The sequence below is a fragment of the Lissotriton helveticus genome, chromosome 2_1 (genome assembly GCF_964261635.1).
Source record: "Lissotriton helveticus chromosome 2_1, aLisHel1.1, whole genome shotgun sequence".
In the NCBI taxonomy this organism is placed as follows: Eukaryota; Metazoa; Chordata; class Amphibia; order Caudata; family Salamandridae; genus Lissotriton; species Lissotriton helveticus.
The window spans coordinates 249,467,402-249,489,512 of NC_136059.1; the positions used below are offsets into that span (position 1 = coordinate 249,467,402).

The following is a 22,111-nucleotide window of genomic DNA, read 5'->3' on the forward strand; positions in this document are numbered from 1 at the left end:
TCACCAAGCTCGGATATGCTTGTGCCCCCAGGCTTAACTATTATCAACAAAGCCAGAAAAGATCAACGAGGTGGGGGTGTAGCTATCATACACAAGAACAATATCACCATCGTGGAAATGGACACCTTCAAGTACAGCACCATTGAATGTCTTACCGCCAACATCAAGACAAAAGATAATTGAGCAGTACTCTGCCGTCTTCTTCATCACCCCCCAGGCAACACCTCCGCATTCAGGGGACACTTTTCCACCTTGATTGCTCACTGCTCGCTCGGAGACTCTAGCAATTTAATTCTAGGTGACCTCAACCTACGTTGGAATGAAGTGAACAACTTGCTAATTCAAACCTTAACCAATTTCTTCGTGACAACAATCTATCCCAACACTGCTCAGAGGAAACGCACAATAAAGGAGCAACCTTGGATGCCATTATCGCTCAACGAGATGCAGTTACGATCGACCACATCCTCCCCATGGACTGGTCGGACCACCACATCATCTTATTCCACATCAATCAAAAAGTGCTATCCCAGCCACCCTCGCAAGACCCTCCCAAATGGTCTAGAAATGTAACCCAGATTCCCCTTGCCGTCCTAGAAGAAAGGATAAGCTCACACCTCCCCAGCGCCAATGATCACCTCGCCACAACTGTACTCACCTCGCTCTACAACTCAATTTGTGTTGGCCATTTTTGATCAATTAGCCCCCCTGAAATTAAAAAAAGCAGGAACACTCCTTCCAGATCATGGTTTAACACTGACATCAACTCTGAAAGGAGACAACTAAGAGCCACAGAGAGATGCTGGAGGAACAATCCTACTGTTATCCTCCACGAGCAACTCAGAGCAGTTCGCAGGAAGTACAACAAACACATCAAGAACAAAAAAAACACGTTTTTCTGCACAGTGCTAGACAGTACAAAAAACAGACCCAAGGAGCTCTTTAACATCATCAGGCAACATACCTCCAAGCCCACTACCTACTCAGTGTTGGCTTCCAAAGAACTGTGCGACAACTTCTTTAAAGACAGTACCACCAAGATCGAGCTCTCACTGGACACCAACAGCACCGCCCCATCAAGAGCATCACGCATGGGGCGACTGATAACTCATGCAAACCCCCTACCAAACCCTGGATATTCTTCCACCCCATTCAGGAAGCAGAGATAGTCCAATCCCTCATCTCACTTCCTAGATCCTTTACCCCCACAACTGACCAAAAAGCTGAAACTCCCTAGCCCCGCTCTGGTGCAAGATCATAGACTGTTCCCTGAGAAGCGGAATCGTTCCAGACTGCCTCAAAGTTGGACAAGTCACACCACTGCTGAAAAAACTGACCTTGACATAAAGGACCTGGATAACTTCAGACCTGTCTCTAACCTACCTCTTCTATCCAAAATCCTGGAAAGATGCGGGCTCCTACAACTAACCCAACACATGGGAAGCATCAACCTCCTTGATTCCCACCAGTCAGACTTCAGAAAAGGCTGCAGCACTGAAACCAGGATCCCCAATGTCATTGATGATATCCACAAATCCCTTGATTCGGACCAATGCTGCCTCCTCATTCTCCTAGACCTCGGCAGCCTTCGACACGGTCGATCACAAACTTCTCATTACGGTTCTTCAAGAAAGGGCAGGACTCGATGAGGTGGTCATACACTGGTTCTCCTCCTTCTTGCACAACCACACCCAAAGAATTAAAATCAAAAACTTTGCGTCTGACCTACACCCAGTCAGCAGGAGAGTCCCCCAAGGTTCAGTGGTCTCCCCGCAACTTTTCAACATTTACATGGAACCCCTCACCACCCTACTCAAAAAAGCCAACATTTCCTTCCATCTGAATGCAGACAATACACAGATCTACTTGGAAACCTCCTCCATCAAGGACATTTAAAGACTCAACGACACACTAAGAGAAGTCCAACACAAGCTGTCAAGTAACCACCTAAAACTTAATCAAGACAAAACGGAAATACTCCTCATCTCGAACAAAGAAGAGAACCCTCAAATTACGGAATGGCTAAAAGCTATTGATGCGCTCAACGGGAACCTCTCCCTGGCCGACTCTGTAAAATCACTAGGTATCACGCTAGACCAGAAATTGGACATGGCCAAACACATTAAGAACTCAGCGAAGAGCGCCTTCCTTAACCTGAAGCTATTGAACAAAATAAAACCTTTCATCCCGCCCAAGGACCTCAAACAAGCCACCCAAGCATTGGTGTTGTGAAGATTAGACTATGGGAATGCAGTCCTCTCAGGAATAGCAAAATCTCATCTTGCTCCCCTCAAAACAACTCTCAATGCGGCAGCCAGAATGGTCACCGGAATCAAGAAATTTGATCACATTTCACCCGCACTCAGAGAACTAAATTGGCTCCCAGTTGAAATGCGGGCAAGCTTCAGAACAGCCTGCCTCGTGCACAAAGTCTTGCACACCTGCAAACCGGAATATCTGGCTTCCAAACTAAAAAAAAACGGTCAGATCAGGAACCTCAGGAATTCAAATACTCTTCTATTCATCCCTCTGAAAACACGCAAAGAAAAAAAACCGCGGCCCGGCCCTTTGCTGGGAATGCGCCCAAAATCTGGAACTTTGTTCCCCCTCACATCAGAACAATACCCTCTTTTGCAAAATTCAAAAGACAGCTTAAAGACCTGTTCCTTGATCGTTCCCTAGTGAACCAATAGGAGCCGGCGGAGCGTTGAAGCAGGCACCTCGCACCGCTTCGACTCTGTGTCCTCAAGACTTCTACCTCTGCCTCGTCCCTGACCCCGTATTCGTCACTTCTCCCTGGAAGTGGAGCTCTACTCATGACATCAACTTTCCTCCAAGACTTTCCAAGACCTCAACGCCTCATGGTTACTCTACGAATTGGAACTCTCCGTTCATGATCTATACTGTTAATGTATTATGTGATTTTCTGCAAGGCGACTGTTGTAAAGCACTCCTATACCCTTAGGTCAGGCCAGCACTATATAAAACTTATTAAATAAAATAAATAGATGTAGTTAGGACTTTACATATATTGAGAATTGTTATGACAGGATCCCCGTCTTTCCACTCGAATTAAAAATTCACGCTCATTGACATCTGCCAAACTTTACACACGCAGCCATACACAATTCAACACATTAAAAACAAAACATAATATCGCACTGAATAATGACCCCAATGTTTCTCTCAAATTCTTCGATTACAGGAACTATGAACAGGGATACACTAACTATCTCATTTCAAATAACTTCTGGTCCTCAAAGCTCTTCACAGGGTGCCCAATCAGCTCATGGTCAATGATTATCTATGACATATGGGAGACTCAAGGGGCCCTTCTTCACACTCTGCAGGGGGCGGCACCATTTTGTGGCATGCCACTGCCAGAACGGACAGTCTGCTCCCTATATCACCATGGCTTTCAGATGTATTTCGACCTTATAGGACCGCGTTGCACCATCACCTCACCACCAAAAGGGAAAATATATAACTCTGAGGCCGGATTCTATGACCCTTTCTAATCTCATTAAAATTTGGCCCGTCTTTCCTTCCTCCTTCCTCCTTTCGCGTTCGCTTTAGAATTCTTAATTGTTTACTAATTGTTTCAGTGAGTTTCAGAGTGTGGCTATGCACTCTTAGCTCGTATGTTTTAGTTCCTACATATTTTTATTTTTACTATCCTTTTTTACTCTCTGGTTCCCTTGTTTTACTTTTTACTCAGAGTATTACACAGTAGGCGACTGGGACGGTGAGAAGTCAAGTCAGAGAATTTATATAGCGCACTACATACCCAGAGGGTTTCAAGGCGCTTAGGAAGGGGAGGAGGATTACTTGTCAAATATCCACGTTTTAAGTTGCTTTCTGAATGCTAGGTGGTTCTGGGTAAGGCGAAGGTAAGCGGGGAGTGAGTTCCATGTTTTAGCAGCCAGGTATGAGAAGGATCTGCCTCCCATGGTGGTCTTGTTGATGCGAGGTACAGTGGCGAGGGCTTGGTTGGAAGAGCGTAGTTGGCGGGAGGGGGTGTAGAAGGACAGTCGTGAGTTGAGGCATTCTGGTCCGATGTCGTAGAGTAATTTGTGTGCGTGGGTAAGCAGTCGGAAAGTGATCCTCTTATTGACGGGTAGCCAGTGGAGGTCTTTAAGGTGACCAGAGATGTGTTCGTTGCGTGGGATGTCTAATATGATCCTGGCTGAGGCGTTTTGGATTCGTTGGAGTTTCTTCTGGAGTTTAGCGGTAGTGCCTGCGTAGAGGGTGTTTCCGTAGTCCAGTCGGCTCGTGACCAGAGCGTGGGTGACTGTTTTCCTTGTTTCGGAGGGGATCCAGCGAAATGTTTTTCTGAGCATGCGAAGAATGTTGAAGCAGGAAGAGGATACGGCGCTGACTTGTCTGTTCATTGTGAGTGAAGAATCCAGGATGACGCCTAGGTTCCGTGCGTGGTCTGTTGGGATGGGTGCTTTTCCGAGGGCTTCCGGCCACCAGGAGTCGTCCCATGCAGAGGGGGATGTACCTAAGATGAGGACTTCTGTTTTGTCTGAGTTCAGTTTCAGACGGCTTTGTTTCATCCATTCGGCAACTTCTTTCATTCCTTCGTGTAGGTTAGTTTTGGCGGTGCTGGGGTCATTGGTGAGAGAAAGGATTAGTTGAGTGTCATCCGCGTAGGAGATGATGTTGAGGTTGTGTTGGCGGGCGATGTCCGCGAGGGGGCTCATGTATATGTTGAAGAGGGTGGGGCTGAGTGAGGATCCTTGTGGTACGCCACAGATGACTTCGGTGGCCTCGGACTTGAATGGTGGGAGGCGGACTCTCTGGGTTCTTCCGGTGAGGAACGAGGTGATCCATTCAAGTGCTTTTCCTTAGATTCCGATGTTATTGAGGCGTTGTAAAAGGGTGCTGTGGCAGACTGTGTCGAAGGCTGCAGAGAGGTCGAGGAGGATGAGGGCGACTGTGTCTCCATTGTCCAGTAGAGTTCGAATGTCGTCTGTTGCTGCGATGAGGGCGGTCTCAGTGCTGTGTTTTGCTCGGAAGCCAGATTGTGAGGGGTCGAGGGATTTGTTGGCTTCGAGGAAGGCGGCGAGCTGGTTGTTGACAGCTTTCTCGATGACTTTGGCCGGGAATGGAAGAAGCGAGATGGGGCGGTAATTTTTGAGTTCGGTGGGGTCTGCTGTGGGTTTTTTCAGAAGGGCGGTGAGTTCAGCGTGTTTCCAGTCTTCCGGGAAGGTGGCGGAGTTGAAGGAGCAGTTGATGACGTCTCGGAGGTGCGGTGCTATGATGGAGTCTGCTTTGTTGAAGATGTGGTGAGGACATGGGTCTGTGGGGGATCCTGAGTGGATGGAATTCATCAGGCGGATGGTGTCCTCAGTGGAGATTGGGTTCCAGTCGTTAAGGGTGTTCACGGGGGGAGAATGTTCAGCAAATGGTAGGGTGGGTTGGTTTCCGGGTTGGTTGTCAAAGCTGTTGTGGATGTCTGCAATCTTGTTGTGGAAAAATGAGGCTAGGGAGTCGCAGAGGGCTTGAGAGGGGGTGATGTCGTTGGAGTTGGCCGAGGGATTGGAAAATTCCTTGACGATGTTGAAAAGTTCCTTGCTGTTGTGGGCGTTGTTGTCAAGTCGATCCTTGAATGCTGTTTTCTTGGCTTTTCGGATTAGTTGGTGGTGAGTGCGGGTGGCGTTTTTGAAGGCGTCCTTGGTGCTAGTGGTTGGGTCTTTTTTCCAGGCCTTTTCAAAGGAGCGGCAGAGTTTCTTGGACTTCTTAAGATCATCGTTGAACCATGAGGCCTTCTTGCTGCCAGGTTTGCTTTGACGTTTTTTCAGTGGTGCTAAGGTGTCGGCGGTGTTGGATAACCATAGGGTGAGGTTGGCGGCGGCTTCGTTAGCGTTAGAAGAGAGGGCTGGGGTGTTTAGAAGGAGCGATGCGGAGATCTGGTCCGTGGTGATTTTGTTCCAGTTTCTTTGCAGGGTAGGTTGGAGGTGGATGGTGGGTTTTGGTTTGTTGTAGGTGAAGTGAACGCAGCTGTGGTCAGTCCAGAGGAGATCCGTAGTGTGGCTGAAGGAGACATGATTGCTGGATGTGAAGATGGGGTCGAGTGTGTGACCTGCGATGTGGGTGGGGGAAGTGACTAGTTGTTTAAGTCCGAGGTTGGCGAGGTTGTCTAAGAGGGTGGCGGTGTTGCGGTCGTTGATCTTTTCAAGGTGAAAGTTGAGGTCTCCCAGAAGGATGTAGTCTTTGGAGGGGAGCGCGTGTGGGGTGATGAAGTCCGTGATGTCTTCACTGAATTTTGCGCGGGGTCCTGGTGGTCTGTAGAGGAGGGTGCCTCTGAGTGTTGTTTTGGGGTCGATGTGGATCTGGAAGTGAAGGTGTTCGGAGTTAGCGAGGTTGGCGTCAGAGCTGGTTGAGATGCGGATTGATTTCTTATGGACGATAGCGATTCCTCCTCCTGTGTGGCTGGTACGGTCTTTGCGAGTGATCTTATAGTCTTCAGGGATGGCAATGGAGATGTCTGGTGTGGAGGAAGCATTCATCCATGTTTCCGTTAGGAAGGCGATGTCAGGAGAAATGGTGTCTAGTAGAATCCATAGGTCAATGGCGTGCCTGTGGACTGATCGGGTGTTGAGAAGGATGCATTGTAGGTGGTTGGGGTCGGGAGTCAGTGGTGTGGTCGTAGCGGAGATGTTGTCGGTGCCGCTGAATTTGCAGGAGAAGCAGGAGAAAGGTCCATGGGTTTGTCCAGGGGCGGCTTGGACGCAGTTGAGGGCGCGACCGGGGTTAAGGGCTAGGAGGGTGGTGGTATCGTAGGTAATGCGGGGGGGCTGAGAGGGACGGGGGCCAGGGGGTCTGGAGCTGGGCGCGGTCCAGGCGCGGACGGGCGTAGACGGGCTTAACTTTGGCGCACCTTCGGCGCGGATTGGGCGCGGTCGCTGCGCGTGGACGCTGCGCGCTTGGGCTGCTGTCATATAAGGATGGTGGGAAGGGGGAGGGGCGAGGGCGGCTCAGCTGGGAGGCGGGGCGGGCTCAGGTCAACACGGAGCACAACAACAACAGATCCAAAATGGAGGGGGGAGTCGAGCAGGGCGCCGGGGGGTATCGCGCAGTAAAGTCTATGTCAAAACAACAATGGTGCGAGGTGCAGTTAATATACTTAATTAGCTGTTCTAAAAAATGCACAGGTCGAAATATGGCACAAACAGACAATGCAGCGCACTTAAAGATACCAGACAATGCAGCGCACTTAAAGATACCGGCGAGCAGGCGAGGTCAATGCAAATATTTTAGCAGTTCTAAACAGGGTACAATCACGCAATGCAGCTCAGATAAACGATACCGCTTCAGGTGGAGAGGCAGGGGAGCGACCACTCAGGGCAGAAGCAAAGAGGGGTCAGAAGGTATGTGTATGCCCATATGACCCCTCTTTACATGGCTTTCACAGTATCATGTAGATTAATTTGTGGATATTCCTATTATAATTTTCCCTAATGTAAAATAAAAAATCAATAGAGAACTGTTAACAAAACACTAGGCCTGGGCGTTGAACTCTGCTCTGTTCACAGAGTTTGCAGAGATTTTCGCACTCTGGTGAGCGCGAGCGAGGAAAATCCAATGCTAGACCACTTCCCAACAAGATTTCTCAATGCTGGCAGTTGCGAATGGTCGCTAGCGCTCGCTTTGAGAAACCTTTCGTTCAGGGCTGGAGTTGCGGTACCACGCGGGTGGACGGCGTCCCCCACTTATTTTACCGGGAGCTCGATAACTGGAGCAAATGGAGCCACACATTCACTCTTTGGCCTCTCTGGGGCGAGATTGGAGCCCATTTAGGAGCGCTGCGCACGCGTGGGCTCTCTGATGCAATCGCATCTAATGGGTGAGCAAGGGGAAGCAATGAGTCTGATGGTGCAAGCCACCTTTTGTGACGTCACTTCATGTCGTGACGTCAGCGTCCCCCCACTTCTTTTTTTAGGACTTGTGCCCTGCTTCCATTCGTGTTGAGGAAGCTGACACTCAAGTACAACTTCTACAAGAGCAGCAGAAAGAAGCAGCGCCCTCTTGCGATGCGTGGGATGCCATTTGGGCTGTAAACAGTGCAGGACTAACACCCGGTGCTAAAAAAATCAGTGCGAACAGCGCGAGGAAACGCACTCCACCAGAACTCTGTGCAGCGAGGGGGAGATTTTCTGCCACTTCGCGGAGGACTACAAAACGCAGGAATACTGAATGCAGCAGCTCCTAATGTCAGCCAGCAAGCAGGACCTCTGCACGCTTGTTGACCTCTCCAGCCCTTCCGGCCTCGGTAGTGGCACATTCAGGTGAGTGCATCGGCTTTTTACATATCTTTCGAGGGAGAAACTTTTCTGTTTTTTGTCATTAAACTGAACTGTCAATGAAACCGTGTGATGGAGTTTTATTCAATTTGGATTCGTATTAATAGTTTGTGTAAATTTTTCTATTAACTTTGAAGATTTTTTGTCATTTAGCAGATTTTTCTTCTTGAGCCATTTAGTAGTGATTTTAGTTTTGATATCATCCTTGTTTGAGCCTTGAGTTCCTCCCTCGTGTCTCACAGCAGCATCACCCGACACCTCGGACAGAGCTGGGAACTTGAGTTTGACCTTGCGGTGACCTTGGCGCCCTCCAAGATACCTCTGGCCTGCCTCTGCTGGTGAACAGAGGTATGAGGAGTCACGGGAGCTCTGCTAACACGAATCACAACCTTGGCTTCTCTACACGTCCCTCCTGGCAGCCGGCCCCTTGCAGCCCTCATCAATGTAATGCATCCCGTTTAACACCAATATAATGCCGGTCATCGTTCTGTAAACACTGGGAGAAAGAGGCGGGAAGGAGTGCACAGCAGCACGGGACCCGAGGAGCCGAGAGCCGCCCTGGTGGACACTTGAGCAGTCTGGCGGCGCCTTGTCCACACCGAAGAGGAAACATTTGTTCCGATTTTATTAGAATATATCGCGAAGACATAAAAGCAATGTAAGGGCTGAGAACTACTCTCTCCTTCCCCTCTCAGGAGCCCCATAACTGCGGCCGCGTAACATGCTGCAAGCAGGACGAGAAAGGCAGTCAGTAGCCAGCTATGGGGGCTCAGTCGACTGATCCTTCCATTATAAGGATCCGTGAATGAGCCCATGTCACAGGGTCGACTCAGCTTTTCATCCTTTCAAGGTCGATACAACGAGCACCATTAAGTCGGATATCAAACGTTTGTCTTCTAGCGCCAAGAAGCTGTGAGTGTCCAAATGCTCCACAGCATTTGAGGCACCAGTTGAGTCGCCTTCTCTTGGCGATTTCGTCCGGCTAGTGGTACCGCTGGCAGTGGTAGGGCCATGTCAGCCAGCAGTGGTAGGACCATGCCAACCAGCAGTGATAGGGCCATGCCAGCCTGAAGTGGTAGGGCCATGCTAACCAGCAGTGATAGGGCCATGCCAGGCAGCAGTGGTAGGGCCATGCCAGTCAGCAGTGGTAGGGCCATGCCGCCAGCACTTGTAAGACTATGCCAGCCAGCAGTGGTAGAGCCATGCCAGCCAGAAGTGGTAGGGCCATGCCAGCCAGAAGTGGTAGGGCCATGCCAGCCAGCAGATGTAGGGCCATGCCAGCCAGCAGTGGTAGGGCCATGCCAGCCAGAAGTGGTAGGGCCATGCCAGTCAGCAGTGGTAGGGCCATGCCAGCCAGCAGTGGTAGGGCCATGCCAGCGAGCACAGGTAGGGCCATGCCAGCCAGCAGTGGTAGGACATGCCAGCCAGCAGTGGTAGGGCCATGCCAGCCAGCAGTGGTAGGGCCATGCCAGCCAGCACTGGTAGGGCCATGCCATCCAGCAGCGGTAGGACCGCCAGGCAGTTGTGAGAGAGACTCATGTGATAGTCGAGGAGCGGGCGCTGAGCCAACAACCCCCTTCAAGAACTAGTAGCTGATGAGAAGGGGTGAGCTCTAATGAGGACAGTCCTCTGTCTATTTGAAGACTTCTGGCCTCATTTAAATCCAAATGAGCATGTGTGACCCAATCTGCAAAGCCATAGGAGCACCCAAGTTCGTTTTAGGTGCACAAGTTGCTTAAATGATAACTGTAAATTAATTTTTTGCAACTGTCAAAACGTGACTTTGGACTATGAACTCAATTAATTCACACATAATATATATTAGCCCATTATGGACTTCTATTACCGGAAGTACATCTCCTCCAAGAGGCATGCATGGACGTCACGTTCCAGAGAGAGTGCCATGGCACTTCGGTTAAACCCCACAAAGTAGTGACTTTTGGAGCACTCACAGCTCCATCACAGAACATTATCTTTTTTTTCTGGCGCTGGTTACAGCAGGGGTGACCCACAAAGGTCGAGGAGGGACGCTTCGATGGAAGAATTTAAGAATATTCACATACAATACATCTGCATTGAATGTAAATGAAAGCAGTTTTATAGTCATTGCAAATCCTGACTGTGCTGGGCCCTTACTAGACTCCTTCCGTTCACAGTCTTGTTCCTCGCCCTGCTGAACCTGATCACTGAACAGTTTATTGTTTCTTTCGATGGCCGGTTTCTTGAGGTATCCTTTCCAGCTCTAACATTCTGGAACATTCTGAAAATGTCAATCATTTTGGGGCCCGATCACACAAGCTCCCCTGTAGACCAGTGTCCATACACTCTGAGATGGCCCTCAGCCCGCTCCAATGTCACTATTACTACATTAGGAGAGCGCATGTGCGACAGGCTTTGCATGACAAACATCTCAATTAGAAGCAGCAGAGCCCAAAGGGCTGGGTTTTTGCAGCTTGAACAAGCTTTGGGCAACACCTCGCCCTATATACATCATCTTATCACCACACAGGCAGGAGATGGGCGCCTCTTGTTAAATGTTAAACCACCTAATGTCCTCAACTGGAATAAGCAGAACTGTCCAACCCTTTGGGCCTTACTACCCTTTGACGGGACATGAGGATATTAAGGGTGACACAATCTACAGAGAACATAAAAATGATTTCATTGAATTTTAATGAACATTTATGTACTCCTTGTCCCAACCTTCTTTTCTAGGTCTGCCAACCGAGAGCTTTAGCTATAGACAAACCTTGTGTCATCAATTTTACAAAAAAAGTACAATAAGAAGACATACAGAGAGAGTGTGCTTTGGATCTGCACCTTTCAGCCATTGGCTTTCATACTTTTCTCATGATTTGCCATTGGTTGGATGGGCTGCCCATCAAGGCATTGGCATGTAGTAGCTTGATACCTTGTCCTTCCCTTTTTTTTTTCTATAGCACAAACTAGACCCGAGACATGGGGTATCAGAGGGTTTTAGATAAGCACCAGTTTTGTTACAGAAGGACACATTCATTTTTGTTAGGCACTGAGAGATTAAGGGCCAGATGTATCAAAGGGTTTTACCCATTCTATGTCTATGGGAAAATGTGTTCATACATAAGGCCCTAAGTGATTTGCCCAGAATCACAAGGTGTTGAGCGTTGTTGCCGAGACTCGAACATTGTTCCTCAGCTTCAAGGTCAACTGCTCTAGCCGTAAGGCTGCTTGGTGATGGGGTTTCAGATAACCTTTTGCTAGACTGTGGATGGGACATGACATCTATCTTACAATTGAAAGCTATCTTACATTCTCTGTTTTATTCACTTTGCTGACACAACATTTTAATTGCCAGTTATGGTCTCTGTTCAGGAGGTGCTGCTGTTTCGATGCCTTATACCAGGGTTTTACAGTCGGTCCTGGAGTGTCGGATCCATGCCAGATTTTAAAGAAAATTATATTTATCTAAATAGGTATATGCTAAAAATCTGGCATGGATTCGGCCCCCCAGGACCGACATTGGAGAACCCTGCCTTAGCCTATCGTAAAGAGAAAATGAAACTCACTAATCACACTTGCATGTTAATTTTTCAAAATTTGCTGTTATGATAAAAAAATTTTTTATTTATGGCATGTTTTTCGTTCACAAAAACATGTGCACCAATAGGTTTTCTTAAAGATGCAACAATACTGTAATTTGACTAGAGAAATTCACCATGAAAATAGAATTAAAAGCAAAACAGGTGATATGAGCTCTGTTGTACTGTATTTATTTAACGTGGACTGCAGTATTATATAACTACCATGCTTAAAAAAAAACACCATTTATGTAGAAATATGAATGCACATGGTTTAGTTTCTGTTCAGAGAATGTATTTGTTGGGGCAACCTTACCATATAATAATACATACTTGAAACTTGCTAGTATTCCATGACTTTATAAACTCTACTTCAAATCAAATCAAATCAAATAAGCTTTATTCGGTTTTTAGTTTAAAACCATAAAAGCAACAAGAAAAAATACATACATACATAGATGACTCATCATATCATTACAAGATAAAAAGAAACCAACTATTAAAACAAACAAAAAACAATTTAACTAATCAACTAATCAAAGTACGTGCATAGTCAAGACTAGTTAAAAAGTACAGAATTAATAGCACAGGGTACACGGAATCCCCTTTCACCAAGAATTATGATTCAATGACATTTGTCTTGGTAACGGATTGTATCGGGGGCCGGGATAAAAATCATGCAAGTCCCAAATGCAAATGGGGCCATCTCCTTCTTTAGGCTGGGAAGAACGTAGGTAGGGGACAATGTTCCTATTCTTAAATTTAATTAAAATCAAGTCCCCCGAAATGTCTTTGGGCAACGTACCTAGCCATCCCACCCTCCTGACGCTCAGGATTCCACCATCTAGTGCAGGTGGCAACGGTCTGTTGTGTTTTAGCCAAAAGATGGCTTTGTTTAGCAGGTCCTGGTGTGTTTCAAGTTTGCCCTGACTCAATGCAGGGACCCCAGAGAGAACAGTCACGTATGGGGCGGCTTCGGGAGGTAGATTAATGCGATGTTGAAACTCTACTTCAGTTCTACATGTCTACCAACAACGTAACCTACCAAACAACACCTAAGCCACCATAACATACCTACCCTGCAATATCTTACTAAATACATATACCAAGAAGTAACCTACCATAAATGCATAAATGCATTCCATATGTAACCTACGATACTTCACAAACCATGCTTAACCAGCCATGTGTAACCACCCATACCTATCATACCTCCCCATAACATACCTCTACTTACGGTAACATACCTCTACTTACGGTAAACCAGGAGCGGCCCGTGCAGGTAAGGGCGGTGGGGCAGGGGACTCAACAGACGAAGATGAGGGAAAATTCGGTAATTTTCCCACATCGTTGTTTGTCGACTCCACCCCCCCCCCACACACACACACACTGCCCCCTGCTCCACTGCTCTTACCTGCACGGTCCGCTCCTGGTATAACCCCTTAAGATACCTCCGCTTAACCCCTTCCATGCTTATGACGAGCCAGGCTTGTCATGAGGCACAGTGGAGCTGTGCTCCTGACAGCTGGGCTCGTCAGAACGGCCTCGGCACTCCCACGCGTAATTGATTCCCCGCCTGTGCGGGAGAATCAATCAGTGGGCGGAGTCGTCATGACATGCTGGGCTCGTCACGAGCACCGCTGCGCGTGGCCCCTCCCATCCCCCCGTGCCGTGGGGGAATTACCCCTGCTGCGAAGGGGTTAACGTACCTTGCCAGATCATGGCACACCTTACTGCACCATATCTCACCATACCTGACCGTGTCTCACTATACCTCACCATACCTACCACACCTTACCATACCTTACATACCTCTGCAATGCAGTGCTTCGTCACTGTCCTGAGATGGCAGTTTGTGTGGAAAAGTGGACAGTTATGCTTGTGTCGAATTCGACAACGGTAAAGAAATCATCAAAAATCCGAAAAATTCTTCAGCAATGGCTATATCCTGGTAAGTATTAAACTCTGTAATTAAACTAACACAGCCCCGAATCACTTACTTCTCACAGCCTAACATTTTGCATCAAAACACAAACTAATATTCACACACTTTCAAACTGCCACCAACATAGTACATTACAAATCCACACAATAGACTTTATAATACCATAAAACAAACAACATAATAATACTCTCACAATAACCACTCTCGTCATTGAAGCACTTATACTAAACTACAGTTCTATCAGGTTGTACACCTGGTAGCACTTCAAACCCACATTTGAAAATAGCTAAAAAATAAAAAGTTACCTGTTGTACTAACACTACACTGTTCGACTACTTTTTCTACTTCCCTAACTTTATATTACTGTTCCCTTAGTAACTTTGCCCTATGATCTGAACAAATGTATACCTCATTAACACTTTTCTTCCCATTCTCTTTAAAAGTCTTACAATTACACTTAATTAATTCTATTCCAATGTTGCAATTGGATACATAGTTTATGCCATGCTGTGCTTTCGTGCACATTAATTATAAACAGTTTTATTTAAGCAGAGCCATCTTACTGAGTAGGCCATAGTGTGAAAAAGTGAAGATCAAAAGATTGAAGACGAGTCAAAAGAATCTCCCCAAACCATGGTGCTCGCATGGGTTTCACCTTTGATCTGTTGTAATAAATGTGTTTTAATCTGCTTTTCATACTACTCTTGCCATATAACACCCACTCATGCCCCTGGCCAATGACATTATGCGATTCTGAGGCAGCTGTGTTTTCTACATATTTATGGATTTCCTACATTTGCCACATAGTCCACCATTCTGGAGCATAGTTTAAAAGTTTTAGAAAAAGATAGTGTGTTTAGTTCAAACGGATCACAAGTTACTAAGCATGGGGCGACGTGTTGCTGCACAGTGGAAGGCAAAGGTTGACTACTCAATTGCATTCATCCATCTAATTGCTTTCAATGGCTTATTGCTGTATATGAGTGCTAAACCCTTACTAACGAGGTGGAACAGTAGCCCAGATCGACTTACCCTGTAAAAAAAGACGAAATAAGGAGTAACACTCTTAACAAAATGTGCAGCATTTAGCCGCATAATTTGCCTTTTCTGGCTACATAATTTAGTCACCCATGTCGCATAATTACCACCCGCGCTGCTGTGACCCCTTTCTCAGCACTCAGTCTGTCCCTACTGTTTGTCTTACCCCCCCCCCGATGCCACATCAGGACAACTCTGACAATGACATCAAGACTCTCCTGACTTTCACGCAGCACTTAGCCCTTCAGCACTTTTGCCCGGGCACCTCCTGTACATCTTCTGCCTCTTAAAGGCAGCCCCTTCCTGGTCTCATCCTCCGAATCCCACTGTTAACCCCTACAATAGCACTTAACCTGGACAATTTATCCAGCACTTACCAGTGTTTGCTTCAGATCACCGGTGTCCTCACTAAAGTGTCTGCCCTCACCAGAGCACTCACTACTGTGACCCTCACCCTAGCACTCACGGCTGGGGGGCCATCATTTTGCAGCACTCACCTCTCAGGGGACATACATCAGCATTAGCTTCTGAGGCCAACAAACAGCGGCACTCACTTCTGAGGCCATGAAACAGCAGCACTCACCTCTCAGGCCTTCATCAGAAGCACTCACCTCTGAGGCCTTCATGCAGCAGCACTCACCTCTGAGGCCTTCATGCAGCAGCACTCACCTCTGAGGCCTTCATCAGAAGCACTCACCTCTGAGGCATTTATCCAGAAGCACTCACCTCTGAGGCTATTAAACAGCAGCACTCACCTCTCAGGCCGCCATACATCAGCATTCACTTCTGAGGCCATGAAAAAGCAGCACTCACCTCTGAGGCCTTCATCAGAAGCACTCACCTCTGAGGCTATAGAACAGTAGCACTCACCTCTGAGGCCTTCATACAGCAGCACTCACCGCTGAGGCCAACAAACAGCAGCACTCACCTCTGAGGCCAACAAACAGCAGCACTCACCTCTGAGGCCAACAAACAGCAGCACTCACCTCTCAGGCCGCCATACATCAGCATTCACTTCGGAATCCAACAAACAGCGGCACTCACCTCTCAGGCCATGAAACAGCAGCACTCACCTCTCAGGCCTTCATGCAGCAGCACTCACCTCTGAGGCCACAATACAGTAGGAATCACCTTTGAGGCCACAGCTGCACTCACCTCTGAGGCCATCAAACAGCTGCACTCACCTCTGAGGCCATCAAAAAGCTGCACTCACCTCTGAGGCCATCAAACAGCAGCACTCACCTTGAGGGCATCAAACAGCAGCACTCACCTCTCAGTGCGCCATACATCAGCATTCACTTCTGTGGCCAACAAACAGTGGCACTCACCTCTGAGGCCTTCATGCAGCAGCACTCACCTCTGAGGCATTCATCCAGAAGCACTCACCTCTGAGGCTATTAAACAGTAGCACTCACCTCTGAGGCCTTCATCAGAAGCACTCACCTCTCAGGCCTTCATGCAGCAGCACTTACCTTTGAGGCCATCAAACAGCAGCACTCACCTCTGAGGCCATCATCAGAAGCACTCACCTCTCAGGCCTTCATGCAGCAGCACTCACCTCTGAGGCCTTCATGCAGCAGCACTCACCTCTGAGGCCTTCATGCAGCAGCACTCACCTCTGAGGCTATAGAACAGCAGCACTCACCTCTGAGGCCTCCATACATCAGCATTCACTTCTGAGGCCATGAAAAAGCAGCACTCACCTCTGAGGCCTTCATCAGAAGCACTCACCTCTGAGGCTAGGCTATAGAACAGTAGCACTCACCTCTGAGGCCTTCATACAGCAGCACTCACCGCTGAGGCCAACAAACAGCAGCACTCACCTCTGAGGCCAACAAACAGCAGCACTCACCTCTGAGGCCAACAAACAGCAGCACTCACCTCTCAGGCCGCCATACATCAGCATTCACTTCGGAATCCAACAAACAGCGGCACTCACCTCTCAGGCCATGAAACAGCAGCACTCACCTCTCAGGCCTTCATGCAGCAGCACTCACCTCTGAGGCCACAATACAGTAGGAATCACCTTTGAGGCCACAGCTGCACTCACCTCTGAGGCCATCAAACAGCTGCACTCACCTCTGAGGCCATCAAAAAGCTGCACTCACCTCTGAGGCCATCAAACAGCAGCACTCACCTTGAGGGCATCAAACAGCAGCACTCACCTCTCAGTGCGCCATACATCAGCATTCACTTCTGTGGCCAACAAACAGTGGCACTCACCTCTGAGGCCATGAAACGGGAGCACTCACCTCTGAGGCCTTCATGCAGCAGCACTCACCTCTGAGGCATTCATCCAGAAGCACTCACCTCTGAGGCTATTAAACAGTAGCACTCACCTCTGAGGCCTTCATCAGAAGCACTCACCTCTCAGGCCTTCTTGAAGCAGCACTTACCTTTGAGGCCATCAAACAGCAGCACTCACCTCTGAGGCCGTCATCAGAAGCACTCACCTCTCAGGCCTTCATGCAGCAGCACTCACCTCTGAGGCCTTCATGCAGCAGCACTCACCTCTGAGGCCTTCATGCAGCAGCACTCACCTCTGAGGCTATAGAACAGCAGCACTCACCTCTGAGGCCTTCATGCAGCAGCACTCACCTCTGAGGCTATAGAACAGCAGCACTCACCTCTGAGGCTATAGAACAGCAGCACTCACCTCTGAGGCCTTCATGCAGCAGCACTCACCTCTGAGGCCATGAAACGGGAGCACTCACCTCTGAGGCCTTCATCAGAAGCACTCACCTCTGAGGCTATTAAACAGTAGCACTCACCTCTGAGGCCTTCATCAGAAGCACTCACCTCTCGGGCCTTCATGCAGCAGCACTTACCTCTGAGGCCTTCAAACAGCAGCACTCACTTCTAAGGCCTTCATCAGAAGCACTCACCTCTGAGGCCTTCATGCAGCAGCACTCACCTATGAGACCATCAAACAGCAGCACTTACCTCTGAGGCTATTAAACAGCAGCACTCACCCCTCAGGCCGCCATACATCAGCATTCACTTCTGAATCCAACAAACAGCGGCACTCACCTCTGAGGCCTTCATCAGAAGCACTCACCTCTGAGGCCTTCATCAGAAGCACTCACCTCTGAGGCCTTCATCAGAAGCACTCACCTCTGAGTCCACAATACAGTAGGAATCACCTTTGAGGCCACAGCTGCACTCACCTCTGAGGCCATCAAACAGCTGCACTCACCTCACACTGGGCCATACATCAGCATTAGCTTCTGAGGCCAACAAACAGCGGCACTCGCCTCTCAGGCCATGAAACAGCAGCACTCACCTCTGAGGCCATCAAACAGCAGCACTCACCTCTGAGGCTATTAAACAGCAGCACTCACCTCTCAGGCCGCCATACATCAGCATTCACTTCTGAATCCAACAAACAGCGGCACTCACCTCTGAGGCCTTCATCAGAAGCACTCACCTCTGAGGCCTTCATCAGAAGCACTCACCTCTGAGGCCACAATACAGTAGGAATCACCTTTGAGGCCTCAGCAGCACTCACCTCTGAGGCCATCAAACAGCTGCACTCACCTCTGATGCCATCAAACAGCTGCACTCACCTCTGAGGCCATCAAACAGCAGCACTCACCTCTGAGGCTATTAAACAGTAGCACTCACCTCTGAGGCTATTAAACAGCGGCACTCACCTCTGAGGCCATCAAACAGCAGCACTCACCTCTGAGGCTATTAAACAGTAGCACTCACCTCTGAGGCTATTAAACAGCGGCACTCACATCTGAGGCTATTAAACAGCAGCACTCACCTCTGAGGCCTTCATCAGAAGCACTCACCTCTGAGGCCTTCATCAGAAGCACTCACCTCTGAGGCCACAATACAGTAGGAATCACCTTTGAGGCCTCAGCAGCACTCACCTCTGAGGCTATTAAACAGCAGCACTCACCTCTGAGGCTATTAAACAGTAGCACTCACCTCTGAGGCTATTAAACAGCGGCACTCACATATGAGGCTATAGAACAGTAGCACTCACCTCTGAGGCCTTCATCAGAAGCACTCACCTCTCAAGCCTTCATGCAGCAGCACTCACACCTCTGACACCCTCACTCATTCGCCCACCACTATAGCTCGCACCAGGACTCATCTGTGAAGTGCCTCGTCCCGGTACTTTACGCCGGCCCCTGCTCGCCTGTACTCGCCTCATTAGTACATTTCTTATCTCTCCCCAGGCAGATGCCCATCCTGTTTCGAGCCCTCAGTCCTGCCCTGAGTGCCATGCATGGCTTTAGCCCTGCCTGGCTGCCCTCAGCCCTGTCCGGGGTGCCTAGTTTGTTGCTGCCCGGAGTTCCATTAGCCTCTCCCGGTGTGCCCTCAGCCCTGCCCGGTATGACCTCAACCCTGTCCGTGGTCATTGGCAGCCCTGACCCGTGAATCCTCAGCCCTGGGCTATTGTCAGCCTGCCCGGTGTGACCTCTGTCCTGCCAGGGTTTATTGTCAGCCTGCCTGGTGTGACCTCTGCCCTGCCCGGGGTTGTTGTCAGAATGCCCGGTGTGCTCCCTGTCCTGCCCGGCGTGCCTTCGGTGACTGTTGTAAGCCATGCCCGGTGTGCCCTCGGCTCTACCCTTTGTTGTTGGCAGCCTTGCGCACTCTTTCCCATGTGCCCTCCGCTCTGCGTGCCCTCAGCTCACAGACCCTGCCCCATGTGCCCTCCGCTCTGCGTGCCCTCAGCTCTGCGGACCATGCCCCGTGCGCCCTCGGCTGCGCTCCCTGCCCTGTCTGCCCTCAGCCCCGGCACCCTGCGTGCCCTCAGCTCTGTGGACCATGCCCCGTGTGCCTCCGCTCTGCGGGCCATGCCCCGTGCGCCCTCAGGTCTGCGCCTGCTGACCCTGTCCTTTCTGCCCTCAGCCCTGGTACCTGCCCCGTGTCCTCCGCCCTGCGCACCCTGCCCCGTGCACCCTCGGTCAGCGTGCCCTCAGCCCAGGCCCTCACCTCTTGAGGTAGTTCCTCCCGTACAGGATCTGCTGCAGTAAAGTCACCAGTCCGAAGGCGCAGAGGAAGATGAAGAAGAGGCTGCGGTTCCCCAGCAGGTCTCTGCCGGCGGAGGGGTCCGCGTAGCCCATGCTGGAGGGGGCTCCGGTGCTGGGCTCCGTGGGGGCTATCCTCGCTGCTCCTCCCGCGGCGCCGTCCTGAACTCCCGCTCCGACTCCTGCAGAGTGCTGGAAGTTCCTGCCAGTGTGAGCCCTCCCCGCGGGGAGCCCCTCCGAGGCGCCTCGTAAAAGTCTGCCGCTTCTCGGCGCTGCCAGCGGCGGGCGCCCCTTACAGCCGCCCTACGGTGGCTAACACACCCACAGCTCCTCGAGCAGTCCCATCGGCGGTGGGCGCTATCTCTTCTTTTCCTGCAGCTCTTTCTAAACCCTTGGCCGCTGTGCGGTTTCCCTGCGAGTCCTTCTGTTCCTACTGCCGGTGGATGCCCCCCTCACTCCCGCACCGCCTGCCCCGCAGACGCCCGCAGCCCTCTGCCCGGAGGTGGTTGTGCGGGCGGCAGAAGCCTCTGCTCCGGGCGGCCCATGCTTCCCCTCCACGACCCTGCCTGTCCTTGGGCGGCTGCGGGGGCCGGCCCGGTGCGCAGCGCCCGCCGGGGCTTCTTTAGCAGGAGCTCGGGCTCCCCCGCTAGCACAGAGCCCCCCGGGGGCCCACTGGATGGGCCAGCGGTGCAGACAGCCCGGCGGACGGGGGGCAGCCTGGATCCGATCCCTGCAGCGGCAGCATCCTTCCGCGCAGAGAACCGTGAGGGGGAGTGTGACCGTGCGAGCCTCGTGTGTCCTATCCGGCAGCAGTGTGTGTGCACGGAGGGTGGGACCAGCGGAGCGGCGGCAGTGTGGACTGCGAGGCTGTGCCTGCCTGTGTGCGTGTGACCGAGGGACGTGTGCAGGCAGCAGCAACGCGGCGTCTGTGCCCTGACTGCAGTGCCGGCCTGCAGCCGTGTCTGTGTGCACTCGGGAGGGGTGCTATCCGAGGGCCCTAGGCAGCAGCACTGTTTGTGTGCACTCAGGAGCGGTGCTATCCGAGGGCCCCAGGCAGCAGCACTTGTTGTGTGCACCCAGGAGTGGTGCTATCCGAGTGCCCTAGGCAGCAGCACTGGTTGTGTGCACTCATGAGTGCGGCTATCCGAGTGCCCTAGGCAGCAGCACTGTTTGTGTGCACTCATGAGTGGGGCTCTCCGAGGGCCCTTGGCAGCAGCACTGGTTGTGTGCACCCAGGAGGGGTGCTATCCGAGGGCCCTAGGCAGCAGCACTGTTTGTGTGCACCCAGGAGTGGGGCTCTCCGAGGGCCCTAGGCAGCAGCACTGTTTGTGTGCACTCAGGAGTGGGGCTCTCCGAGGGCCCTTGGCAGCAGCACTGGTTGTGTGCACCCAGGAGTGGTGCTATCCGAGGGCCCTAGGCAGCAGCACTGTTTGTGTGCACTCAGGAGTGGGGCTATCCGAGGGCCCCAGGCAGCAGCACTTGTTGTGTGCACCCAGGAGTGGTGCTATCCGAGTGCCCTAGGCAGCAGCACTGGTTGTGTGCACTCATGAGTGCGGCTATCCGAGTGCCCTAGGCAGCAGCACTGTTTGTGTGCACTCATGAGTGGTGCTATCCAAGGGCCCTAGGCAGCAGCACTGTTTGTGTGCACTCATGAGTGGTGCTATCCGAGGGCCCTAGGCAGCAGCACTGTTTGTGTGCACCCAGGAGTGGTGCTATCCGAGGGCCACAGGAAGCAGCACTGTTTGTGTGCACTTATGAGTGGTACTGTTCGAGGGCCCTAGGCAGCGGCACTGTTTGTGTGCACTCAGGAGCGCTGCTATCCGAGGGCCCTAGGCAGCAGCACTTGTTGTGTGCACTCATGAGTGCGGCTATCCGAGTGCCCTAGGCAGCAGCACTGTTTGTGTGCACTCATGAGTGGTGCTATCCGAGGGCCCCAGGCAGCACCACTGTTTGTGTGCACTCATGAGTGGTGCTATCCGCGGGCCCTAGGCAGCAGCACTGTTTGTGTGCACTCAGGAGTGGGGCTCTCCGAAGGCCACAGGAAGCAGCACTGTTTGTGTGCACTCATGAGTGGTGCTATCCGAGGGCCCTAGGCAGCAGCACTGTTTGTGTGCACCCAGGAGTGGGGCTAGGAGAAGGCCCTAGGCAGCAGCACTGGTTGTGTGCACTCATGAGTGGTGCTTCCGAGTGCCCTTGGCAGCAGCACTGTTTGTGTGCACCCAGGAGGGGTGCTATCCGAGTGCCCTAGGCAGCAGCACTGGCTGTGTGCACCCAGGA

General features: G+C 50.8%; 1 protein-coding gene across 2 annotated transcripts in view; it reads right to left on the reverse strand.

Annotated features, from left to right (window-relative positions):
* The window catches only part of ST8SIA5 (ST8 alpha-N-acetyl-neuraminide alpha-2,8-sialyltransferase 5), a 317,773-nt gene extending 297,529 nt beyond the window's left edge, over positions 1-20,244 (reverse strand). For both annotated transcript variants that reach the window (XM_078674767.1, XM_078674765.1), the window contains exon 1: positions 19,800-20,244. In XM_078674767.1, the coding sequence (XP_078530893.1) occupies positions 19,800-19,930 (131 nt within the window). In that variant the 5' untranslated portion in view covers positions 19,931-20,244. The remainder of the gene's footprint in view (positions 1-19,799) is intronic.
* Positions 20,245-22,111: the final 1,867 nt, after the last annotated feature.